This window comes from Tinamus guttatus, unplaced genomic scaffold, assembly GCF_059628265.1.
Source record: "Tinamus guttatus ecotype Peru unplaced genomic scaffold, ASM5962826v1 Tinamus_guttatus_pri_ptg000023l, whole genome shotgun sequence".
Taxonomy (NCBI): Eukaryota; Metazoa; Chordata; class Aves; order Tinamiformes; family Tinamidae; genus Tinamus; species Tinamus guttatus.
In genome coordinates this window covers 640,848-667,265 of record NW_028288557.1, presented here as the reverse complement: position 1 = coordinate 667,265, position 26,418 = coordinate 640,848, and the positions used below count along the sequence as shown (strand labels likewise).

The following is a 26,418-nucleotide window of genomic DNA, read 5'->3' as shown; positions in this document are numbered from 1 at the left end:
TGAGCTACGGGGTGAAATATTTGAGCTCACACGTTACATAATCCTGTTACGGGTGACAAGAGCAAAAATGCTTCCAGGAAACTACCCACCCACACTTTTCCTCAGAGTTCTGCAGACTGTTTCATGAATATATAGACAAAAATATCTAGAGTAAGATTTACTTTCATACAGATATGTTTTATATTATGTTTGCACAACAATTCAGTGCTGATGAAAAGTTGACTCTGTGTATTATACTGGGATTTAGGAAGTCCAGAACAAATTATTTTACTTTGATTTCTATTAACTAATGTAAACACAGTGATCATAAATAAATAAGTTTGGGAAAAAAAAAAAAAAAAAAAAGCGTTGAAAAGATGACCATGAAAGACTTACTAGACTTAACATTGCCAGGTGAGGTTGAGGTAGTGGAAATAACAACAATAATTAGGAAGATATAAGACTACTAGCATAATATTTTGACAACATGCAGTATGCAGAGGAGAAATTAATTTGCCATCAAATGAGTCAGCTATTCTTATTCAATAACAAAGATTTATTGAAAACATTTTTATCTTGAACATCTAAATTCCGATGTTATTTTAAAAGATAGCATGTGTTAAGGGGAAGCATTTGCTATTTTGATAATAAAAAAGGTTAAAATATTTGATGTATTCAGTTTTTACCAAAGCAATCCAGAAGCTTGAGATCCCATTGCCAATAATTTGTGAAATTTTGAATAAATACTGCTATTAGCAAATTTGACACTTAGTACACAGTTAAGTATTCCCTGTCAAGAATCATGATTTATCAAAAACATTTCATTCCCTTGTTAACTCACAAGTTAACAGGATTTCACTAAAGGGAAGTGGAAGACCCAAGATTTTAGCAGTATAATATTGCGTATTAATACGAAGTAGGCCTGGAAAGAACCACGAGACGTAGGTTAATTCAGCCATTTGCCTAGAGGTAGAATTAATATGCTTCTTCCTGACACATTCATCTATCAGTTCCACTGCTGTCTCTCTTTAAACAACTAATTTGAGTAATTAGCTAATGGAATTTTTTTTCGTAGCATCTAGTAGGATTTACTTCACTTGATGCAATTAAGCATGTTAATAGTGGTCTTCTCCACTATGAACCCAGAGGATCATATATTTCCTTTTGGTGTCAAGTGTTTGATATCCTTTATTTCTCTTTAAAAACTATGCTTTCTGTACCCCTTCTTGTTCTGTTTCTCTCTCCTCTGGATGCTCTTCATCTGATTGAAGGCTTTTTAAGTTTTGTGTGAGATAATTCATATTGCTCAATCATTACAGTAGCTGGTGTCTCACCAACAGGCACTGGAGTGTAAGGTTCATGCTCTTTTCTCCTGTTTAAATATTTCAATATGAGGTTTGCTTTTTTTTTTCTAGGTGTATGACATTATTCTCAACTATAAATCCGTAGTCTGCAGAAATGCCAGTACCCAGCTGTGACCTGCTCGTATGTGTGTATTGGTGATTGTTCTTTTGTCGCAGCTGAATTACATCCAGTTATTTTTCCAGATCCATTCTCAAGTTTTTAAAGATTCTGAATTGTGAACCAGGTCTCTTGTATGTCATCTGCAAATGGCTGGCATGTGCTCTTCCTTCTGTCATCCCTGCCATTGCTGAAGATACTGACCCTTTTGAATTTTCCATGATACATCCCTACAGCTTAACTCTCTCTCCTCTTGTGTCACATCCAGCCAACGGTAATTTCTTACAGAGCATATTTCACTCATTTTTTATGAGAATGAGATGAGAAACAGTGACAAAGACAGGATACATGGCATGTTGCTTTTTCATCTATAGGCCTATTGCCCTGGTATGGAGAGAAAACAGATTCATTTGACACAATTGTCTCATCTAAGTCAACCTTTTCAGTAAAGACTGATGCAAAAATGGCATTAAATGGTTTGATCTTTTGACATTAACTGTCAATAGCTTTTCCTCTTTGTTCAGTTATATTTTATCTAACAATATACAGGAACAGACATATCCCAGCAAAAATAAGGCAGTCTCTGAACTTGTTCGAAGTGGACTTGAGAAGATGCTATAATCCTTAAAACTGGGAGAAGGCAATTGGTGACAGCAGGACTGCAAAAATGGCAGGGACTGAAATAAGAAAATTAGATCCTTATTTTATATTTACTTTCGTTGAGTCTGTCTTGGTACAGAATCACATCTGCTCTTGAAAGGTGGTGCAGTTGCTTTATTTTGTTGCTGCTCATGTCCTTTAAAGCAGCATGAGAGATAACAAGTCATAAAAGAGAAAGAGGAATCTAAAGAAAAGTTGAGGTCAGCATTGTCGTGTAGCGGAATATTGTCTCTCCCAGTTCCTCACTAAAATGTCATCTTTCTTTCTCTTTCTCTTTCTCTCTCTCTCTCTTTCTCTCTTTCTTTCTTTCTCTCTTTCTTTCTGTTACCAGATTCTAGGTCCATGTTCTATACCAGTATTGAAACTGTGGTCTAGGGAATATCACAGTATTCTCCAGTGGGAGAATATATACTTAGTTACAAAAAGGGATACTGCTGTTGACTCTGTGCCCCAGCTCCTGAGTGTTCCATGTTTCTTGCAACAAGCTCATTCTACAGCCAGGAGGAAGATATGCATGGCTTGCTTAGCAAAATCTGATCATGACGATATTCTTCTTTTGAAATACCTGATTAAGTAGCTATTTCTAAAAAAGTGAAAAAAAATGTTTAAAATACTCAGTTATACTTTCTTATTCAGTGATGGCAATGGTAATATACTTTCACAGCCTGTAATATCCAGTAATTCATATTGCTGGGAAAATTAATCTTTTGATAGAGTAATTCTAGCATAAATAAAATCTCATAAGTGGTGTGGCTTGAAAAACATAGGCAATGTATATTAAATTGATTACTTTTTATTGTAATTTTAAGAATGAAACCAATGCCTTAACTTTCAGTTAATAAATGAGGATAAAACACAGAATATTTGTTGTTCATTTGCAATATAATTATGGTGTGATAATAGTTGCTGCATTAGAAAGTGTAACTGTGAGTTCCTGATGAACTGCCATGCCTGAGGTGGACATCTTCATATATCTGATGTGATAGTGAGAAAAAAGTATTCCAGCAGTAGAGACATCGAGACAACAGGCTGAAAGTTCTTGGCTCCAGCTTAGTGGGACATATGAGAACAGTGCACAGAATAGTGCGGCAGTGCAGGCTACATCCTGTGTGGGTAGTACAAAAAAAAAAAAAAAGCGTATGTCCAGAGATGACCACATTAAATCTCAGTGAGTCTAGTTTCTGACCTGTCTCTGAGACAGAAGTTTTATCTAACCCATCTCTGGAGCAGGCTGGTAACTGATAATGTTGCTCATGAAGAAAGAGAGTAAGCAAAAACATACCTGTTCTCACCATACTGCATTTTCAGAAGTTTCACTATTGTTATAAATGAAGTACTTTTTAAAATAAATTAATGCTTAAATATAGAAAGAATATGTGCATTCAATGTAGATAGAACATTCTGAATCCACAGGCTGAATTTTCACAGTCACACACTTCCAGCCATACTTGACTTGACAACTTGACTGGAAACAGTTTTAGCCTATGGCACATTTGCAAATAGTGCAGCCTAGACCTGTACCAAGGTACAGGTCTGTGCCCTGCCTAGGCACTATTTGACTGGGGCTTCATTTGAATATTGGAGTTTTTAAATAATCATTCAAGATACTTGTTCGGTAATCTTACCACATACTGATCTCTGATATAGTGATCTTTTTTTAATGTTTTTTAAAAGATAGAAGTTGTGTCTCTAAACAAATTCTTACTGTGGAAAGCTAAACCTTTTCTTTACTGTGGGTAAAAAGAAGGTAAAACTATCAATCATACTTTGTCTATTTGGGAACATTTATCATTGTTTATTATTGTTTTTCTTATCACATTAATATTAATAGTTTCATGGAAAATGCTGTTCTATTCGGTGCAATAGTCCATTTCACCCAGCATGTGATGGCATACAGATACTGAAATACAAAGGTGCTTAGACTGGAAGGGTTGACTCAGGCCACAGTGTGTTTAAAGTATATATTTAACAATACTCAATGGTTTTGTTTTAAATAAAAAGCTGACAGACAAAATACTTGGCAAAGCATATTATTTTATGTTTCAGGCAAAGATGACTCAGCTGCCAGAGGCTGAAAAAGAAAAGATAGCGGAACAGGTGGCTGACTTCAAAAAAGTCAAGAGTAAGCTTGATGCAGAGATTGAAATATGGGATGATACCAGTAATGACATAATTGTTTTGGCCAAGAGAATGTGTGTGATTATGATGGAGATGACAGACTTCACAAGGTAATTATGCAAAAAAAAAAAAAAAAAAAAAAAAAAAAACCAATATTTTTGAATGTTGGAGGCCATTGTCACATTTGTATGTCAAGAAATACTGGTTTCTTAATCTCAGGTGACAGTGTCTTTATAAAATTGAGTGACTAAGCTAATGTAATTAGTTGAACAACATAGGAGTACGGAAATGCTGGAAGGGGGAGGTTTGAAGTTTTGAACAAGGCTTGTCCTTAAATCTCTTTTCTCCTTTATTTATTAATTTGGTTGGTTTGTGGAACTTTTTTCACATTTCTTAGGACTTTATTTTTCCTCTTTAATGAAAGGGAAAGGTGATAAAGTAATGTAAATTCTTGAGTTATCTAAGAACTCAATTTTAAGCTGTAGTTCTGTCTCATCTGTTATTATTTCTGTTTGTACCATAGCATGCTGTCAAGCAAGTGGCATAATCCAGAGATGAATAAAACACATATTCTATAGAGCATATGTCTAGCAGTGCACATTGAGACTGATGCTTATTTCATACCACATTGCCTGCCATTGCTTTCCCAGGAACTGTATTATGTAGCTATATAGAGTGTTGAAGAACAAAATGTCCTATCATAGATAGCTTTCAAAGAGTGTACTTCTCTGCTGGCAGTATATATGCTCTGTGATAATTGTATACATGAAACAATTCTCTGAAGCTATTCCGGATGGGCTTGGGATTCGGCAATAATCACGCAGAACAAGGTGACTACATCAAGCATTTATTCAGGTGAAAGCACATAAAAGAAGCAAAGTATGGATAACTACTCACGAGGTGGTACCTGCCGATCTGGACTGGAGCATCTTCTCGAGCTGGCAGAGCAGAGAGAGAGAATAGCTGCCCCGCTCCCGTGGAGACAACGTAGGCCTCATGGTGAGGAGTGTCTCCTCCCCCGCTCTCTCTACACTGTCCACGTTTATGCCCGGTGCATCCTGGCACGTAGGGTCAGTCTGACCCAGGAGGCAGCCCGGACAAACTCCGCCTCGAGTTGCGAAACTCTCCCGGCCCCAGGTGCGCAGGCGCACACCGATCAGGGGGTCCCAGCCCTCAATTCGAGGGTCCTGCCTTCCTCCTCCTCTTCCTCATTTCCGGGTGTTTGGCCTCCCAAGCTAGTTTGGAGGCCGTCTGCGGTTAAGTTGGCCTGGAAGAGCGGCCACCTTCAACAGGTTTCTGGAGAGGGGGCTGCCTGTGAACCGGGCTGAGCAGCTGCATCCCTGCTCCTTATCGCCCAGCCTAGGCAGGCAAGCATCTTCTTTCTCAAGGTCCGGCCTCTGCTTCTCACAGGAGATGTTTCTGACTCTACAGATCACAGAAATTTCCTTTTCCGGTACAGAAGCTTTTCTTGATATGCGCAGAGTACATATTTAGTAATTATCATCAAATGAGTGACAGCAACGGGAGGTATTTTTTTAAAAAATGAGGTGATTAATAAAATATCAACTATTTTATTAAGTGGGTCAGCCCTAAAATGACAACCACTCTAATGCACTTTCAATTTCATAAAAGACTACTTGGTCATAAAGATGTGAAATGTGAGGCCACAAAGGGGATGAATGGGGTGTGAAATAATAAGGCATCATAAAGGTGTGAATAGGGTGTGAAATAACAAGCGATAAGTGTGAATGGGACGTGAAAAAAGAGGTCATAAAGGTGTGAATGGGGTGTGAAATAATAAGGTATCATAAAGGTGTGAATAGGGTGTGAAAATGGCGTGTAATTTGAAGTTACAAAGGTATGAATGGGGTGTGAAATGGGGGGGGGGGGTCAAAGGTGTGAATAGGGTGTGAAAACGGTGTGTAATTTGAAGTCACAGAGGTGTGACTGGGGTGTGAAATAATAAGGCATCATAAAGGTGTGAATAGGGTGTGAAAACGGTGTGTAATTTGAAGTCACAGAGGTGTGACTGGTGTGTGAAAAGGGTGTGAAAATGGTGTGTAATTTGAAGTCACAGAGGTTTGAATGGGGTGTGAAATAAGAGGTTATAAAGGTGTGAATAGGGTGTGAAATGCGAGGCCACGAAGGTGCGAATGGGGTGTGAAATAAGGCATCATAAAGGTGTGAATAGGGTGTGAAAAAAGTGTGAAATTAGACGTCATAAAGGTGTGAATGGGATGTGAAAAGGGTGTGAAATAAGGGGGTCATAAAGGTTTGAATAGGGTGTGAAAAGTGTGTAATTTGAAGTCACAGAGGTGTGAATGGGGTGTGAAATAAGGGGTTCATAAAGGTGTGAAGAGGGTGTGAAATACGAGCCCCCCCCGAAGGTGTGAATAGGGTGTGAAAATAGTGTGTAATTTGTAGTCACAGAGGTGTGAATGGGGTGTGAAATAATAAGGCATCATAAAGGTGTGAATAGGGTGTGAAAACCGTGTGAAATTATAAGTCATAAAGGTGTGAATGGGGTGTGAAATGTGAGCACTCGAAGGTGTGAAGAGGGTGTGAAATAGGAAGTCATAATGGTGTGAATAGGGTGTGAAAAACGTTAAGTCGTGGAAGTGTGAATATGGTGTGAAAAGGGTGTGAAATAAGGAGTCATAAAGGTTTGAATAGGGTGTGAAATAAGAGGTCATAAACGTGTGAATAGGGCACGAAATGCTAGGCCACGAAGGTGTGAGTAGGTGTGAAAAGAGTGTGAAACAAGGGAGTGAAAAGAGTGTGCAATAAGAGGTCATAAAGGTGTGAATGGGTTGTAAAAATGTGAGGCCAGGAAGGGGTGACTAGGCTGTGAAATAAGAGGTCATAAAGGTGCGAATAGAGTGTGAAATAAGTGGTCATAAAGGTGTGAACAAGGTGTGAAATGTGAGGCCAAGAACATGTGCATAGGCTCTGAAAAGACTGTGAATCAGACATGGAAAATGTGTGAAATAGATGTGGAATTAAGTAGAAAAGAAGGTGTGAAAGGGGCTTGAAAAAGGTGTGGCAGGAAAAGAATGTAAAGGTGCGTGGAATAAGCAGGCAGAGAGGTGTGGAGATACTGGGAAACAGGAGGACACGTGGAAAAGGTGTAAAAAAATGTGTGGAATAAGTGGAACTAAAAAGCTCAAAATGCTTGGAAAATGTTGTGTAAAATGTGTGGCATAAATAGCCAAATCGTGTGAAATAAGGACGCTGTAAAAGTGTGGAAATGGGATGAAAGATGTATGTTAAAAATGGTTTGAATAGGGTGTTTAAAAAGTCTGACATAAGAGGTGTGAAAAAAAAATGTGAAATAAGAGTATAAAGGTGTGGAAAACTTGCACTGCATAGGTGACAGGGTCATTCCAGGAGCAAATCTACACAACAGGGCCAAGGCCCATCCAGCAAGTCTGACCAGAAACCGGGCTCAATCCTACACACAGGAATCTCAGGCAGGGACTAGTGGGGTCCTGCGCTGGATCATTAGTCTGGGACCATGGGCGCAGCGTCTCCCTCATCCATTTTTTGACCTCACCCAGTGGGGGATTGCAATGAACTAGCCTTTTGTACTTGCAAATATTGTTTTGCTTATGTTGCTCAAGCCATTGTTTTTTAAAACAACAAATTATGTCTGCTACAAAAACAACCATTAAAAGAAATAATCATTAAAAAAGGTGAAGGAACTTTGCTCTAACTTTTTCCTTAAAAATGTAAGCTTAGTTGTATGGAATGTATTTATCTGCTCCACTTTGCACATGCTATATTTTTTTTGGCTGCAACACCATATGTTCAGGATCCTCTTGCATTAATCAGTAGAAATTAGAAGCCTTTGGAGATTTCCCAAGAAATAAAGACCAGAAACTTTTGAAGTTATCAGCCCTTATATTCCCTTTCATTGGAAGTGTAGGCACATGACTGAATTAATTATAACCAGGAAGTTCACAAAAAATACTACCATTAATTTTTAATGTGATTTTAACATTGATTAGATTAAAAGTTATTCCTGCTTCTACAAGAGATCGATGACATCCAAAATATGATGCACACCAGCACTTCTCTTGACTGTTCATTGTCTAAGAATGAAAAAAGCTGATAAATGACAATTGCTGCACTGTTGACCTGGCTAGTGTTTATGGAATACAAACACAGTTTAAGTGTCAAGGCAGAGTTTGTGAACTTGATAATGCAGATCGTGCCTGATGTGGCTGCCTAACAATCAGTATTAAATGTTCAGAAAAAGAAACACTTGTTGGAGGCAGGTATACAGATCAACAGGACGTTATTGTAAACAGCAGAAATGGGTGCTTTTGGTCTTGTCACTGTAGACTAGTGGGTATGCCATACAGTTGTTTCTAAAACTGCTCTTTATGTGTAATACTGTTTTTCTCTTTTGTCTACCATCTTAAAATACATCCTGTTACTTTTTTCAAGGAGAGTTCTTCAAGTAGTGTAGCCATGAGATACTTCCTAGGACTGAAATGGCTTCTTCTGGATATACCCATCAGGCAATTCCAGCAAAGGAAGTAAAATGCATTCATTATTTTTACTCAGAGATTTCCTGAAAGGCACCAAATAGGTGCCATAGGTGATATTTTAGCTATAAAAAGTTCTTGTTTTGATCTCAAGGAATTAGATCCTACCTGGTTTCCAGGGCAACACTTTCAGGAGCTTCTCTTGCCTGCAAGTCTGACTCTGTGGCAGTGTCACATGAAATGACAACTTGTCAGTGTCCACTATGTCTAGTAGAAAGGGGCACTAAAATTAATGGTATGGGAATTATCAAGGGAACTCAAAATCTGCTTGCACTCTAATCCTACCTGCTCATCATCTGTTAGCCATACACATAATAGTTAGCTTTATCAGTATCTTCATGACAGCTTAGATTTTTGAGAAGAAAATCTGGCAACAAAGAATATTTAAGTAATGAAGTTCAGTACAAAGTGTGGTGAGCATCAGTAATTAATGGCTGGGATATTAGAAAGTGGGATTACCAGCTTTGTGGTATTGTGTTGTGTTTGATACACCATTATTTCCAATAAGCCACCTGTTGAGTGGCCCCCAGTCTTACCATAGAATACATCCTTTCAAGAGATGCTGATTGTATCAAAATACATTTCCATTCACTTTAGCTGATCTTCATACTAGTTGTAACAAGAAAACCCCAAATCATGGATACAGAAAACATACTATAAACACAACCATACATACTGTAATGACAGAACCATACAATGATTTTTGAAACACTGCTACAAGTTAATGGTGCTTTCCTGAGGCCATGGAGAGGCAAATAAGTCATGCTTTAAAAATATTTTGATTTTTTTTTTTAGCATATAATCAGAAACTTAAACTAGGGTATTTAGAAAATGAATTACTGAGCCATTAGCAACCTAGCAATATGATTAAATATCCATATTAATAAACATCTGTCACAATGATACAGAAGATGTGCTAGGTGCATGTATAAAACAATTTTTGGTTGAGTACTTCCTGTATTTTTCCTATAAAATGTGTTAATTACATTACGTACCCTAGCATTTATTTGACTTTGCCACACTAAAATTGCTTCCCTTTTCCTTGCCTGTGAGGGGAGTATTCTAATAAATCCATGCTTTGCTAGTTGTCCCCGTTCTCCTCTGTATCTAGCAACACAAGTTTCTTTTTTTCCCATAACCCTTACTCTTTTGACCTGTGTTAGGCAGTGGAGCTGCCTGTACTAAGGCCTCTCTTGCGAGTCATACAAAGCTTGGTGATAAAAAGGCTTTCATGATTATAGATGAAAAGGTTGAAAACAAAACTAGTGTATGCTCAGGGCTAGGGTGAAAAAAAAGAGCTCAAAATGCATTAGAAAAGGCATCCAAATAACATACTTTTAGGCCAGTCTTCTAATTTTTGAGATGTGGATGATGATTTTGAATGACTGTGATTTAAGATACATTTGAGACAAACACAATACATAGCATTACATAGAGAACATTCTTCTGTCCCCACTGCTTGGCTTCGCTGCAGTTTCATAAATGGAGATTATGGCAAAAGTTTTATAGTCGGTGGAAGTAACATGATTTGCCTTGACTATCTACATAAATTACCCATAAGTATTTCCAAGGACCCCAAATGGCAGACGGTGGTGAAGAACCCCAACTAATCACAGTTACCATCTACTGCCCTATTTTAAAATCCAATTTCACTTTGTACACATTGCATTGTGGCAGGTATGGCATAAAGGTCAAAGCTTGGTAAATAGCTTAAACAGTTTCAAGTATTTATGCATAACATTGTTTGACTTTAGAAGATGCAATGCAAGCTAAGAACTTACTGAAATACCAGATCAGTCTTCATGTGTGTGTGTGAGTACACAACACACAGATTTATATGAAGTCCTTTTGTGTCTTGGTTTTGTTCACATAGCCCTATTAAGGCTTTAGTGCTTAAAAATAGTGAAGTGTGAGGAAGAGATGAATTATATCTTTCATGCAAGGAGCAAAACCAGACCCATGAGCATCTACATGGAGATATGACAAGACAGAAGAACTAAGTATATGTGAAAAATAATCCACACAGTGAGATTTATAACTTGGCAAAACAGACTACTAAGCAAAGTGGTTTTTTCATACTTAAAACTTGACAGACAAAATACTAGTACATATAAAACAGGTAAGAATCTGTCTACTGGCTGGGAAAATAGTAGAGTTAATGGATTTTTGTGTCTCTAACATCTGGAGTAAAGGAGTTACTCTGAGCTGATGGCATTCTGGCTCTGTTGTTCCACTGCTAATTCAGGAAAACTGTAAATTTAGAATGTGCACAGGTGCACCTATTAATAGAAGACAGCATGCACTGAAACATAGTGATTACCAATCATACAAAATGTATTAAATATTTAAAGGCACAGAACTGGAAGGTAACACACAAAGTATTGAATAATGAGTAAAGTCTTTGTTTCACTTGAAGGGGTAGAGGCCCACTGAAGAACACATCAGATGTAATTAATGCAGCAAAAATGATTTCAGAGTCAGGATCAAGAATGGATGTCTTAGCACGACTGATTGCCAATCAGGTAGGTTATTTATACCGTAATGCACTAAAAAGTCACAGATGAAAACTTTTATCAACATTAAGTGAAATTTTAAAGCTAGATTTTTGATCTGAACTAAGAAGGAATGGGTACATGCAAGAGCCACTGAAGGCTCCTAGTTACATACCCTTCATCTTGGGGTGCTCTGTGCAAACTAGTCCAAATGCAACAGGATGCCACTAAGAGGTTGACCTAATTTCTATTGAATTACTACAGCTTTACACAGCTCAGCTAAAAAAAACAAGCCAGCATCTACATAAATCCATAAGTACGCTCATTTTCCTTGTGAAGGTGAAAGCATAGTAGCTGAGCAAATTAATACAATACACAACCCTCACAGGCAATCATCTGCAAAAAAAAAAAAAAAAAAAAGTAAGGTTGCTTTGGGGCCAGACTGTCCAGAAAGTTCAGTTACTTTTGTCATTTTTGTGACTCCCTTTTAGGACCATGGTACCCTGATAATAGCCACTCTCTTCCAAACTTCCTGAAGTCCAATACCTCTGCTGTGAACACAGCTGTAATCACTGCAAGCCATCTGTCAGAGTCAGTGAAAATCTTCCCTTTACTCTTTCTGTTGCAAAGATGCAAAAAATCCTTATACTCCTCTGATGGCTAGTAATCTTCAGCTTCTAACTACATCTCTTTTCTTGTGCCAAATCATCCTTTAAGTTACAGAACTCTTTTCTCAATTTTTTTAAATCCTCAAGTATTTTTAAAGAACAATAATTGATATTTTTAAATATTACTTTGCAAAATTATATCTACTCTGTTTTTCTAGCGTCCTGAAAAAAGAGAGAGAGAAACTTTCCAGTCCTCTGGGCAAGCTTATAGCTGTTCTCTGAATTTGGTTCATAACCTTTCAGAATGGTGACCAGGCACAAACATGAATTCTAATGAGGTTTCATGAATGTCCTTTTAAATGGCATTAAGGTTTCCGTATTTTTAGGGGAAATATTTCACCTTTTCATCACTGTCAGACTATGTGGATTTTTTTTTTTTCAGCTAAAAACAATGATTTGTATGTATTGTTTGCTCCTGAGAGTCAAATTTGCCTTGACGCACCACTATTCAAGTAATTGTTAAAAGATACATGCCCCTGCATTCTTCATGCACATACTTCTTAGGTACTTTTTCACAGCTTACTCTGTAGATGAGAAAGCTGCTTCTTTCGCTTAGACTAGTTTAAATCACTTCAAGTTCTCATTCATTGAGACCACATCACTATATTGTTAACAGTTGTCCCATAGCTATACCTTTGCATTTAACAAGACCATACACAGTAAAATATGACAACATTTTTAAGTATTCAAAATTACAAGCAAATCAGAAAAACAAAACCCTGCTCTTATTTCCTTGATCCAAGCTTTGGAACTGGAGCAAGATGCTGAAATAAGCACTTGTAAAATGAAGAATCACTGCTGTATCTCTTTGACCTTTTCTAGTTCATAAAGCAGATTCAAATGATTGGCTTTCAGACCATGTAATTTCAGAGAAACTAAACTGAGAACTACATACATAACATAGTTTATACAATTTTTCCCTGTTATGAAACTTGTGTTTGGAGCATTTTACAAATCATCTACTTCGACAGAATCTCTTTGATACACTCTCCTTCATTTCAAATTTTTATGAATCCCTCTTCCTGCGCTTAAAGAAAAGTGACAAAATGGGGTACAATTACTAGGTTTTTGTTATGCTTCACTCCATACTCATAGCACTTGAACATAAACACAGCACGGCATCAACTCAGGCAAATTAATCACAAATACATTGTTAATAAACGTAGTTTTAAATAAGACTGTTTCAAATTCCTTGTCTAATTTGTGATGTGAAAAGCCATATAAAGACAGTTGGCACATCTTATTTTTAACTGTGTTATAGATTAAAATCTTCATTAAAAACCTTAGCATGCAATAGAATATCTGCTTTTAAATCTAGAAATCTAGAGATCAGTATGAAATTTTTTTTTTCTGCAGACTCACATGATGTTCCTGTGTAAAAGCTGTTTTTCCATATATAAAACTTTGTTTTGAAGGCAAAATTAAAAAGGCATCCTTTAAAATGCCTTTACCTGGTGAATTAAAATGATTACCTGATTACCATATGTGCCTAAATCAACATCTGACTACATGATGATGTTAGGTAAAAGCTTAGAGTAAGCAAATATTTGCAATCTATGTGCAATCAAATATTATTAGCTATCCCTATTAATGTGTCTGTGTGCAATTCACAGTATTCCCAATATTAATCACCATGAAATGACACTATTTTAGCAAAATTATGAAGTCAAAGTAAGGCAAGAATGATGGGTAGAATTTCTTACCATATTATTTGTATTGATCTTTTGTGCCTCTGCTGTGCCAGTGACTAATGAAAATACCTTTTCACTTGGACTGTGAATGATGTTTTCATTGTGTTTTTAACCACTGCATAATTTATCAAATCATTTGGAAGTTTTCTATAGACGTTATTTCTGTTAGGAATAAAACACTTCTGTATCATCTGGACTCAAAACAATCCCGATCCTGTTCTTGTGGAAGGCCCTCGTTAACATCCTACCACATTAAGCCATATTGAATGAGAAAGAAACAAAAGGATATTTAATATATTTTTTCTGTCATATGCTGATTTTTTGAAAACAACCCACATGAGAAAGAGAGGATGAGAAGAATCTCTTCTGCTTTTCTCCTGAACTATGCCAGAATTCAAAACACATTTTTTGTAGTGGGTCTAACAAAATATAAATTAAGGAGTGACATGTAATTCATATTAGTTATTTAATTAAAATTTGTTCACTTACATTTCCAACTTTTCTAAGTCCAAAACATGAGCTTGTTTGCTTCTTGACCAAACATGTATATTCCATTACATAGTCATGAAAAGTAGAATACTCACATCCCCACAGTAAACAGAAAAAAAAAATTCTTCAGCAAAGTCAGTAGTTTACATGAAGCGTTAACAAACAAACAGAGTAGAATAGATGCTTTTTCTGAGTTTTGTTACATCCTGGATTTCAAAACAACCACGCGTGGATGACAATATCACAAGCCCAAAAGGTCTAAGTGGATAAAACCGTAGATGGTTGTTCCCACTGTAGCTGGTGGAAACATACCTTTCTTTTTAATATACAAAGCTAAACACAATTTCCTATCTGAAGAATATGACCATATTTCTAGCATAAATGCAGCCCATAAAAGATAAAAATACACACGTGCTAAACTGTAGGGATCTATTTTTTATTTATATCTTGCCCAGGTTTTACAGCTGTGGTAGCACAGTAGGGACTCACCATTCACCTTAAGAACCCTTTATTCTGCCAGGGCAATGAAAAGCAACTTTAGAACAAATGCATGCCAGCTCTTATGTGACTAGGTTGTTCATCATGGAGCAGTATTTCCCTTCAAGTAGTCTGGAAAACTGAGGGCAGGAAAATGTTATAAAATATTGATAGTAGTGAATCTACTCTAAGACATTCTTACCTGCCAACTGGTACCCAGTGATACTGATGATCTGCCTTTGAGTAGAAAAAACTCATGAGGAAGCACAAAAACTGTAGATCATTATTATTAAGGCAAAGAAAGTATAACTTGGGATAAATAATAATGTTGTTGTATTCTAATATTATTAGAATAATTGTTAAAGCAAGAAAAAGTGATCATAGGTAAATCTGGGATTATTCTCAGCTTCTCCACTTTGTTTAAAAGCTTTATAAAAGAAGTGAGCTATTCAACATGATGCAGCTGCAGTGAGAAGCAAGACTACCCTGGTGTGCAACTACTGAATTAGTGTAATCAGTGCACTCTTTAGTGAAATACAAACCTGATGTCAGGGATAAAAATTTGAACAGCAATTAATAAAATGTTTTATCAATTTTTTTTTTAATTTAGTGCCTAGACCAATCATGCAAACATGACTTGTTGGCTTACCTAGAACAGATCAAGCTGTACTCCCATCAGCTCAAAATCTGCAGTCAAGTTAAAGCAGAAATCCAGAGTCTGGGTGGAGAGCTCATCATGTCTGCTGTAAGTAGAAAAATAGCATACATTACTTCCTCTGTTAGTCAAAATGAAATTTTCTAAAATCAAGTCCATTTGTTCTGCTTGTGAAATGTTCCAGTGTAGACCTGATTTTTTTCTTGTATTCCCCATCGTTTTTTATACTCACTTTATACGGAACACGTAAGGCAATAAAGCATAAGGCTGGTAACTTAAAAGGAATAGGAATGACTTGCATATTTTTATTTCTCAAAACATTATTATTCTGTACTGTTCCTATGGAGTAATTTGATTACCTCCAGTATGGGCATATTCTTGTAAAAACCTTTAAGTCTTTTTGTGATAGTGTGCCTTTGGCTTTTTTTTTTTCTCACATATGTAAAGCACCCTTGAGTGTGTATGAGCGTGCAGTCACCTGAGTTGTACTTCCAGTTCCAAAGAAAATGCCAAAAGATATTCTAGATTGACCGCTGTGATATGCAAGAGGGACACATCCCTACAGAACCTAGGAAAATTAAGGGCAAGGTTACTCGATTCTTGGTTGGATTTGCATTAGGAGTCATTATCTCTGTTATAGCTAGATAGTATAGTTAACCATAGAAAACACATTACACCCTTATTACACCCAGAACTATGCAGTCAAAATATTCCTTCACCTTTTCTGAGTGTTTACAACATATTCATTAATTGTTTAATTATTTGTGCCCTACTGCATGCATGATTTCAAAATGTATACATCTGTTAAATAATGCAGAAAGTAACAAAAACATGTTTCCTAGCCCGCATTCTTACTGTTTAATATTTTCTTCTTATAATAATGTCACATTCACCTAAGACTTGAATATATAAAAACAACAGAGCTATTAGTATGTTTTATTTGGCTTATAATCTAATCAGAAATAAACCCTCTATTGCTGACACAAGATTTGAAAGGAATTGATTTTTATAAACTCAGATATTTTTCGAATGAAAATTCTGAGACAGTACTTAAACTTCTGGAACCTACAGAGACATGATTTCAAATCAGATGACTTTATACTTTCTGCAGTGAACAACTGGTTTCATTTGGATTATAAATTAATCAAATTTGCCTTCATTATTCATTTCTTCTTTCTTTTTACAAGCAATTCCATGAGCAATGTGCATTAGCGAGGCCAGATTTCATACTTTCCTGCCCTTTGCATCCTGTCTCCTGCTATCAGCACTTTAGTTCAACTTCCCCATGTTGTCTGTCACCCCTCTGTGGTCCCACAGCACAAAATCCACATGGTTACCCATGCTTTGAGCCCATGCTTCAGTACTTAACAACTCTCCCATTTTCCTGAACATAAGTTCTTCCTCAGAGCTTTTTCCCTCAGTTTCTCAGCTTCTAATATGCTCCCTCTGAGCAGGATGGAGCCAGCGCCCTGTAGTTACGGTAGAGCTCTCCAGCGCTACCACAGCTGTTCTGCTGTGCAATGAGCAGTGCCAGTGCAGGCAGCTTAAGAACTTGCAGACAGTAACTGGGCATCCTGGGCTGCCTGTCTGGGTGCCACAGGAGCTTGGAACTAAACAGCATCGGGCTGTTCCTGCCGTTTCCTTGCCACAACCACTGATTTGGGGGTCTTCTCCGATTTTGTGATCTGGTAAAGATTTATTGCACATCTTTGGCATTCCTACCCCTCTGCGAAACTTGAAAACCTGAGATAACTAAAAAGTTTGTGTGTGTGCGTGCGTGTTGGGAGGAACAACTGACAAACGAACAAACACCCACCACAAAAAGCTAAGCCTTATTTCCTTATGAAACTAGCTAAAAGATATAGCTTCTTGCAGATTATAAGTTACATGTGACTTAATCTTTTTCACTACGTTAGCCAGGTATGGATTCAAATGGATCAGTGATCTACAAAAATTAGCATGTGGACTGCTGCATACAAACTGTCCTGTTACTTACCTTGTTTTTATTACTAAGTAACCAATTGCTGGACTCACTAAAAGGCATTTTGGAAGGATGGTATACTTGCTGACTTTTTTCTCCTCACACTGATGATGTTCTGTATCATTTTATTGTGTCACCCATGAATTTATAGTGGAAGTATGTAATTTTGTCCAGAAGTTGTAATTCTAAAAATCAAAACCAAATCAACTTCATTTAGAAACCTAGAGGGATAGTTACGTATCATAAGCCTGCTTAAAGTGAGGAGGATGATGACGTATATTATGTTGCATTAGAGTTACATCCAGAGGCCCCAAATTAGGAAGGCAGTTAATTACTTGTTTAAATAGATGCTTAAGTCAGTCCCTGTTCCATAAATGTGGTTAAATAGGTCCTTAAGTCAGTAAAAATTAGGAGAACATTAGTCCTAGACATTGCTGGAAATATTTTGCTGAGTCAAGGTAAGATGGTCTAAATTTGAGTTCTTATTCTGTTAAAGAAGAAAATCTTGGAAAATGTTCCATCAGTAGTTATATAACTAAGCTGTAAAATTTATATTTTCCCGCTTGTCTAAATGGCTGTTGCTGGGAAGAAAAGGTCTATGCTCAGCTGTCTTTTCAAATAAAATGCAGTCAAACCAAACTGGCTTTCTTATAAGGCTGGTCCTAATCTATATCTAAATGAACTGTTTGGATATATTGTTTTAAGCCTGAAAAAAAAAAATGACAAGAATATGGAAATAGAAATATTTTATATGGATTAGGGTAAAAGAAATTCACTTATGACAGACAGTTAATGATTACTGAATTGCTAAACCTGGAGCAAATTCTGGCCTTGAAAGTCAGTATGGGTTTTTAGAATTTGACCTTTCTATTCAAAGGCTTTTTACGGCTATGCAACGCTACTGATTATTTTATGTGAGCAAATCTCAAAATTCAGTAAAGTTCCCGGAGGAGAAAAGCAAATCATCTTTTTTAGGGGTTCAGAACTATATCTGGGATAGGATAATATTTTTCCCAACCTTGATCTTCTCTGTTTATGCTACTAAGGAATGAGTAACAGAGGAGAGAGATAAGGCATGGTTAAGAAAAAGAGGGAATGTCTTTGCTCACAATTAAGTTCTCATTATGTATGAAGTAAACACATCATGAATCTCAAAATCAACTGAAAATGTGTCCCGTCTTTAGATAGTGAAGATTTATTATTAAAAAAAAAGTGTGTTAGGAAGTGTGTTAGGAAGTATATTAGACAGAAAGTAAACATACTTGGAGGTTACCTCTTTGCCTTCACTCCTTCCCTGTGATTTCTCTCTTCTGTACTCCCATAGCTGCACACTCAAGGTTCAGCTGCTTTATGCTTGCTCATCACTTGTTTGTCTGTTGTTTGCTCCTTGCAGTACCCTCTGGTAAGTCTACCACATCTCCCAGTGATAAGTGCGTGTGGTCAGAAGAGCAGAGACAATACCTCCTTGCTTGTGGGAAATAAGAGATTTTTACAAACAGATGGTTAACATCAGCTTATGGTCACGTGCGGGCAAGTAAGTTTGCTGCACAGAGTGAGAATGCTGGACCTAAAAGCTGATGATGGACCACAAATCCAGCCATAACCCACTGAACATAAGACGTCTTTCTTCCACCCCTCCCAAAAAATTGTGCATGAAGGTCTCTGATTTCAATAGGTCTCACTGAATGCTTAAGTTTTTTTTTTTTTTTTCCTCCCAAGAAGGAGTAGAGGTAGGTGAAAAATCATATGCAATTACAGAGATAAGGAACAGAGGACGCAGTCTTTTCTATCTACACAACATAGAATTGTCCTTTCAAAACAGAGCTAAGTGACATCATCTGTCATATAAGTATCCTCTGCTGGTTAAAGCTATGGAAGGGAAAGTAAAATAGGCATAAAATCATACTGCAAATTTAACCTCATATAATATGAAGCAATGGTCAACAATGCATTAGTTTAAGGGTTCTTCTGTTTTCCTGCTGACAAGAAAATTGACTTTATTTAAGGAAACAGCCATTCACACTTGATACACGTTGTCCTCTTATTTTGCCTATTTTACATTTGGGGCCTCTGTGCCTTTGTCATTACCTTTCCCTGTAGTGCTCCTTAGCCAACATATCTTGATGTAGTCCATATTTAAAATTAACTTCCATACCCTTTCATAGTGTAGGTGTTACAGGCCACGTGGGGCAGTTGGGGCGCTTTGGGTATATGCAACTGACAGTCCTTGTACCCCTCGCAGGTAGTGCTGCTTTACCTTCACACTGTCTCAGTGTATCCCCCTCAGTGCATGCACCAGGACACCTGCTGTGATGGGCATCTGCTTTTTTAAAAAGCATTTTCCTTTTATGAGAACTTCCTTACGTGCGAAACCAGGAGGAGCTTGCTGCCTGTGCGAGCTTAGGTGCCGCTGAGCTACTGCAGGGAAGCTGTTTTACATCAGTTTCAGTAGCTGACCTATTCCCAAAGGTTTTTAAAATTCTGACCTCAAACACTGAATAAAGACTTGTATATTTGATAGGCAGTTCTTGGTTTTCGTCTGCAGGCAAACAAAATTGGTTGAACTGTAATTAGGACTTGGGAGACTGTAAGCAACCAGTTCATAGACCTTTTCTTGAATAATAAAGTTTTAGTTCCTTGCAAAATAAATAAAAATAAAATAAAAAACATCAAAAGCAAAGAAAAACAAATGAACAAAAAACCCACTAATGCTCACTGAAGATTAACTGAGCATCTCAGCTGGTGTTCTAGCAGATCTGCACTTAATCAAGAAATGTTGGCGAATGTCGCTTTGCAGGATTCTCTCATAGCTTTATTCCAAAAAGCAAATGTTTGCTATTTCTTCATGTCACAGAGACAGCATGTATATAAATCAGCATTAATCACAAGAGCAGGGGATTGATTTATTTACATGCATTGGGAATAAGGAAATTCTCCATTTATTTAACTGCTACAGAAACAATTCCTACTGGCATATGACAAGGCAAGTACTTTCTCTTAACACGCTGAACAGCAAATACTTCAACTAAGGAGAAGTTTCCTTAAATTATAGTCATGCCTCTCCCAAACATTCTAAATATTAAATCTTTAAACAAACCATTATTATACTGCTACATTTGTGAACCACAGGAGGGAGAGATACCTATTAATGGACTTCCACTACTGCAAAGACATGAAACTATTACAAAAATAGAAACCATACATGACATAAACAAACTGAAAACAAAATTTCAAGATTAAAATTTTCTAAACTCCACTGTCTTTTCAGTGGCAATTTTAAAATTGTTCACTTGAATTCTGATTAAATACACTTCATTCTTGGAAAATAAAGATATGCTTATATATACACGTAGAAGCATTGTATGTATATAGATGCACACACATATACGTGTGTGTGTGTATATATCTTTTTTTCAAGCCACACACACAGCACCTACAAGCTTTGCCATTGAGTGTGTTTATATGTCATGCCAATCTGTTAGGAAAAGGTAGGTCATATTAAATGCTATGAGCCATTAAAGGAGAAGACTGAGTGTGTTGGAGATGACAAGGGAGCTGCTCACAGACAGTCTTTGAAAACTTGTGTCTGCTGGCCTGTGTTCACTACAAGGTGAAGCTGTTGTGGTTAGGTAGTCATTTTGTATTCCTCTTTACAGCAGAAATGTGCAGTGATACTTGCTAATTAGCAACTGACAGTGACAAGAGAAGCTTTTCGTGAATTCTTCACAAATTACTGTCTTGACTGATACAGCCTGACTTGTGTGGTGGCTGGAGCATTGCATCTGAACAGGAAGTGGAGAGAAGAGTCAATCAAAAGCAGCCTCTTGTTTATTGGGTTTGTTTGCTTGTGCTGCTAGTGACTCTTTATACCACTTGCTACAGATGGAAGAGTTTGCAGCTACAGGTCTCTAAATAAAATGAACTTAAACGTTCAATGAATATTTTATCAATCTTTCATTTATGCCAAGCTCCATTTCACCATTTTCCTACGTATGTTATGAGACCTTGAAGAGCCCGCTGAATATCTGAGATAAAAGCATCCAACTGAAAACAGTCCTTGAGTACATTAGATTTATAGTAGGACAACAGATTTACACCAGATTAATGTTACTGGCATTGAAGTATAAAACAAACTGCTTTCTAGAGACAGAGAAAAAAAAAAAAAAAAGATGAAGTAAAATGATGACCTGATGCTTACTGGTGGTAGTCCCAAGAGCATATCCTACAATTTATTCAAAACTTTGTATGCAGTTAACAACTCTTTTCCCCTTGCACTATCTGTATTTTCCATATGGAAGTAAGACCAATGTGAGATGCATCTGGAACACTGAGCAGAATTGTGGACTCTAAGACACTGCAAATAACACAGATATCCTAAAGGATGGCAGTAAATCTTCCTAAGTTTCCCATTCAGAGATGTCTAGAGCAAAGTAAAATGAATAGAAATTTCTGTCCCCTCTTCCCCAGGAAATGCAGCAAGACAACTGATTTAAACAGCCTTTGTGGTAGTTAGATATTTTGCTTTTAACTTCAGAGGCACACAGGACCTGTTTCCTATAACTGTGTTTCCCATACCTGTTTCTGTATGCTGATTTCTGTTTCGGGGAGTGATCTGTAGAGCTTAAATAGTATGGCAGAGCTTCAGTTCCTATGGCAAGGAGTCAGTGAAATTCAGTGAGTTGGACTTGGTACATCTGCACGGCTGGGTTTCAGTATTTAAAATACCTTGGCTGATACATATCCATGCCCCGCGCCATTGAGTCAAACTATAAGCAATCTGATATGCTTATACATGAGGCAAAAGTTGTGTATTTGTAGAGATTGCGCTTTCATCAAAATAAGAGATTTATGAATCTTACTTATTCCTTTATTCTAAACATATGTAGGTGCTGTGGTTAGAGCCCTGTGGATTGTTGGAGACCACAGCCCTTTTGTGAATGCCAGAACTGGATAATAACTGTTTGGCTTTCATAAGAAGAGGAAATGCCAAAAGCCCCAACTGTTTCTTAGAAAGATTTCATTTTGTTACACATATTTGACAATATAACCTAGAGTCACAGTAAAAGCTGGCTGAAATACAAGGGACAACCTTGTCCCCAGGGACACTGCCTGGAAGTTGCTACCCATTTCTTGCAAAAGTCTTCTCCCATGCGAACAGCTTTTTTTCCCTCCCTGCTTCAGGAGCAGCAGTCTCCGGACTGCCACAAACTCCTCTAACCAGATGGTTACCCAATGTGCCTGCCTCCCATCAACTTGAGGCTACTGTAAATAAAAATTGAAAGGTTTTATACTCCTAAGTCAAACAGACACTTTACAAAAAAAAAAAAAAAAAAAAAAAAAAAAAAAAAAAAAAGAATGCCCTACAGGCCAGAATAAAACTTCTGCCATGGAAACAAACTACCCTTTGGGATTTTTTCTGCTATTACTATACAGATAACTTCAGAAAAGTGAGAGCGATGCCACCAACGTCAGGAGTTATAAAAAAGTAAAGATTACTATAAGCGCCTAAAGAGCTGCCAATATTCTGGCTGTGGCAGCTGTTCAGGGCCCTAGCAACCCCCCTGAGGTCACCAAAAAGGTTTATTTTCAGCTGCCTCATTGGACAGCTAATTAAAAAGTCTGTGTGTGAATGTGCACAACAATCACGAAAGGAAAAGTTTATACGAAACTGCTCTCGTGCTCTATCACTGTCTCATTCGCTCTCATTCCATCTAACTGACTGCAACCGGCAGATGGGGACTTCTCAGTAGTTTAAAATACGGATGGGAGAATGCTCCCGCACCAGGGGCTAATGGCTACAACACTAGTTGTAGATTGCTCAAGCAATCACGACACTTCACTAGTAATTGAATTTTACTAACAGAGCATCACAAGAACTCTGGATTTCTGAGCCTAGCTGGGACTTAGGCAGTCTGCTTCTCTGAAGTTAATGTTTATAAACAATGGGCTCTAATAGTCTTACCTTAGTCTCTAAATACTGATCTGCAAAGCTTATACAACTCTTATAAACTGGAAATACTTGCTGAAAATTTCACATGCTGCAGCAAGAATGAACTTTATAAACCATATTTTGAATTTAACACTGTTTCCTGAATTACATTTTAATTTCAGTTTGCCATGTAGCACATGGGCATTCAGCTATTCTAATTATTTTCTCTCTAAAGGGAAGGTTTAAAAAAAAAAAACAGTATAAAGGTGAGTTACTATGTGGCTTTCTAGAGAGAAGATACAAACTTGCAAATAACTGGAGGAACTTTCCCCTGGTTAAGAGGTGTTCTCAAAAATGCAAATAAATTCAGCCCTTTGCTGACTTTCAGATACATTACTGTTGCCCTATTTGCACCTACATGTCTTTGTATAAAGTGTTACATGATCACCCTGTATACAGAAAATAATGCACTCTTCTCAACTAATGAATTTGTTTGCCTTGGTAAAGGGAGGAGACTCATAAGGTATACTAAGTTTCATTTGTAAATCTGTGTATTGTAGTAATTCCAACAAATTAAAAAAAGACTATGCAGTAAGTAAGGGTGAATGACAGAGCTGAAGCTTATTCTTTTGCCAAAACTGATGGTTCTCAAGGGAACTGACTGCACTACTTTTCTAAGAAGAAATGATTCAATTGCCACAGAATGCATTCAAGCTTTGAAATACAGTCTTCCAACTCCTACAGAGCAATCCTAATATTTTTAGATCACCCAAACTGTAATAGCTTTCCTTAGTGTCAGTACACATGCTCCTCTAAGTATACCTAGACAATATGTTTTCAGTACATAAGAGCACAGTGTACTCAAATCTAAAATAGGGCATGTCTTTGAAGCTTACATGTTGTCCTAAAACTGAGGTTAGGAACTGGTACAACTCTCATTGAGAATCTCCCCTTTTCCCTGTTTGCCCTATCAAGGCTGCCAAAGGCAGAGGGGCTGAGGTACTTTAGGTGAGACAGTGAGCATGTCCACTGCATTTTCTGCTTCCACCGCTTATACACCATTAATCCTACAAGCTCACATGTATGAAAGAAGCAGCATAATCACTTCATTTATGTTATGCTACAGAGGACCATAGCAGAGCTGATATTCCAATGAATGCTGCCATTTTTGTTCCAGTTAGTAGATTTTCAATTAGAATTAAATATGCTTTTGTTTACAAGAATATTAAAGGAAGATGTCTTTAACGTTTGTTAAATGCAGTATGCTGCTGAATACAGTTATAGGTGAAGCAAGCAATCATTACAAATTCTGCCCTTTTAGTCTGGGATTGCTCAAAAAGTCTAGACAGGACAGAGGAGCCACTTCGATCTCTGTGTACCACCCCGCACTTAATGACCATTAAACAAACTTGGCCACTGCTCTAATGAATTCAGATACTTACTAGGTAGCATCCTTGTCTTACTCAGGAACATGCGAGGAAGTCTGGAATGTGATGGGAACAGCTGAAGAATTTGCCGAGTGCTGATGGAAAGGAAATAATGGGTAGCATTTTCATAACTCTTCTTCAAGGCGGTTTCATTACACATCAGTAGGAATTGCAGTGATACCCTGTAGACAAGAATCATAAATTCACGTTAAAAAAAATAATCTATGTAAGCATTTATATATCAACAGCATGATATTTCCATATATCTGTTCAAAGCTGAGTAGCTGAACAACATGAATATAATTACCAAACACAGTAAGAGAAAACAAAAATAATTAGGTTTCAGTATGTTAATCTTACTTTTTAACTGCTTTTATTCCTGGCCATATTGTGATTAAAGACTGACTTGCTTTCCTATCCTGGAATAATGTTTCTGTTTCTTATTACAGTTGGACAGTGTCACTTCGCTAATTCAGGCTGCCAAAAATTTAATGAATGCTGTGGTGCAGACAGTAAAGATGTCCTATATTGCGTCCACAAAGATTATCAAGATTCAGAGTCCTACTGGCCCACGACATCCTGTTGTTATGTGGAGAATGAAAGCTCCAGAGAAGAAGCCTCTAATTAAAAGAGAGAAGCCAGAAGAAATCTATGCAGCTGTCAGAAAAGGTTCTGCAAAGAAGAGAATCCATCCTGTTCAGGTCATGAGTGAATTCAAAGGCAGAGAAATAGTATGATGTCCTATGATGACATTCTATTGGCTTTACATCTGTTTCCCCTCACTTGTTTAAAAATTTTAAATGCTAATGTTTTGCTTTTCTCTAAATCTTTATGTTAACACTTCAATTATTTCAATATATTGTTGGATTAATTAATAGCACGATTCAAAAAAAAGATTTTCGTTCTCTTGCAATGACAAACTACCACGATGTCTTTGTACTGGAATCTTTTCAGCTTGAGTGCTTTAAGGGATACCTGAGGGACGGTGGTGTAACAAGGGCACATCTAGTTGGCTTTCAGGTAGTTGGCAGGCAGGATGCCATATGCCAAACTCTGCCGAAACTCCTACTGCATTCGCTAGGGTAGGGCGCTTCTTCTCCAAGGAGGAAATGTGGCCAATACTGAATTCTATATACTTGATGACATACAGATTTTTAAACCTTGTGTTTACTAGGTCAGATCTTAAACAGAATCATTATATGATCATCAAAACTCCTGCGCTGGCTGATGCTAGCTGAGGGTCTAGGCCTTCACTTCTGTTGAGACTGGAAGCCTAAAGGTTCTCATCCACCCTCCCTTCACCTCCAGCCCTAGGCACAAGCATGAGGGGAAGTGCCAGTCTGAAAATGTTTGATAAAGCAAAAAATATTACAGAAATGTTGATGCAATAATATAATCAAAAACATCGACTACAACAAAGCAGTAATAATAACTCTTCAAAAAGACTTTTAAAAACATTAGTATGTGTTCTGTTCGCCAGCCTGTTCTATAAATCCTAACAAATCTGATAGACTACTATATTTGGCAGTTCAGGCAAATCAGGTATTTAAACAATAAAACCTCTTTTTATTTCTAACCACCGTACAAAAGAACAAACAAACACAAAGTACATTACCCTGAGATTAGCGTGTGAAATACAAATAATACTTATCTTGCATCTATCTGAAGAATGATGAAATGCTTTTGCAAACTGAAGTGAATTAAATGACTTTTGCAGTAGAGTCCCAATGCAGAACTGTGCCTTTAGGAACTTATATACGCCTATAACGTATTTCAAAGTACACCATGGAGGTGAGGGCTATTGGCATGTAAGCACAAGCAGTCTTCTGTACAGTTCTTAC

The 26,418-nt window shown here is 37.2% G+C and overlaps 1 protein-coding gene and 1 long non-coding RNA gene across 2 annotated transcripts in view; one reads left to right on the top strand and one right to left on the bottom strand.

Moving 5' to 3' along the window:
* The window catches only part of CTNNA3 (catenin alpha 3), a 363,859-nt gene extending 338,407 nt beyond the window's left edge, over positions 1-25,452 (top strand). Inside the window, exons 15-18 of the mRNA XM_088525182.1 lie at positions 4,147-4,328; positions 11,185-11,290; positions 15,196-15,330; positions 25,027-25,452. Of these exons, the coding sequence (XP_088381308.1) occupies positions 4,147-4,328; positions 11,185-11,290; positions 15,196-15,330; positions 25,027-25,314 (711 nt within the window). The 3' untranslated portion in view covers positions 25,315-25,452. The remainder of the gene's footprint in view (positions 1-4,146; positions 4,329-11,184; positions 11,291-15,195; positions 15,331-25,026) is intronic.
* LOC148596237 (uncharacterized) lies at positions 15,121-24,753 on the bottom strand. The gene is made up of 2 exons (XR_015913394.1): positions 24,593-24,753; positions 15,121-15,328 (listed from the first exon to the last, which is right to left on the bottom strand). It is a non-coding gene; the product is annotated as an uncharacterized LOC148596237 (long non-coding RNA).
* Positions 25,453-26,418: the final 966 nt, after the last annotated feature.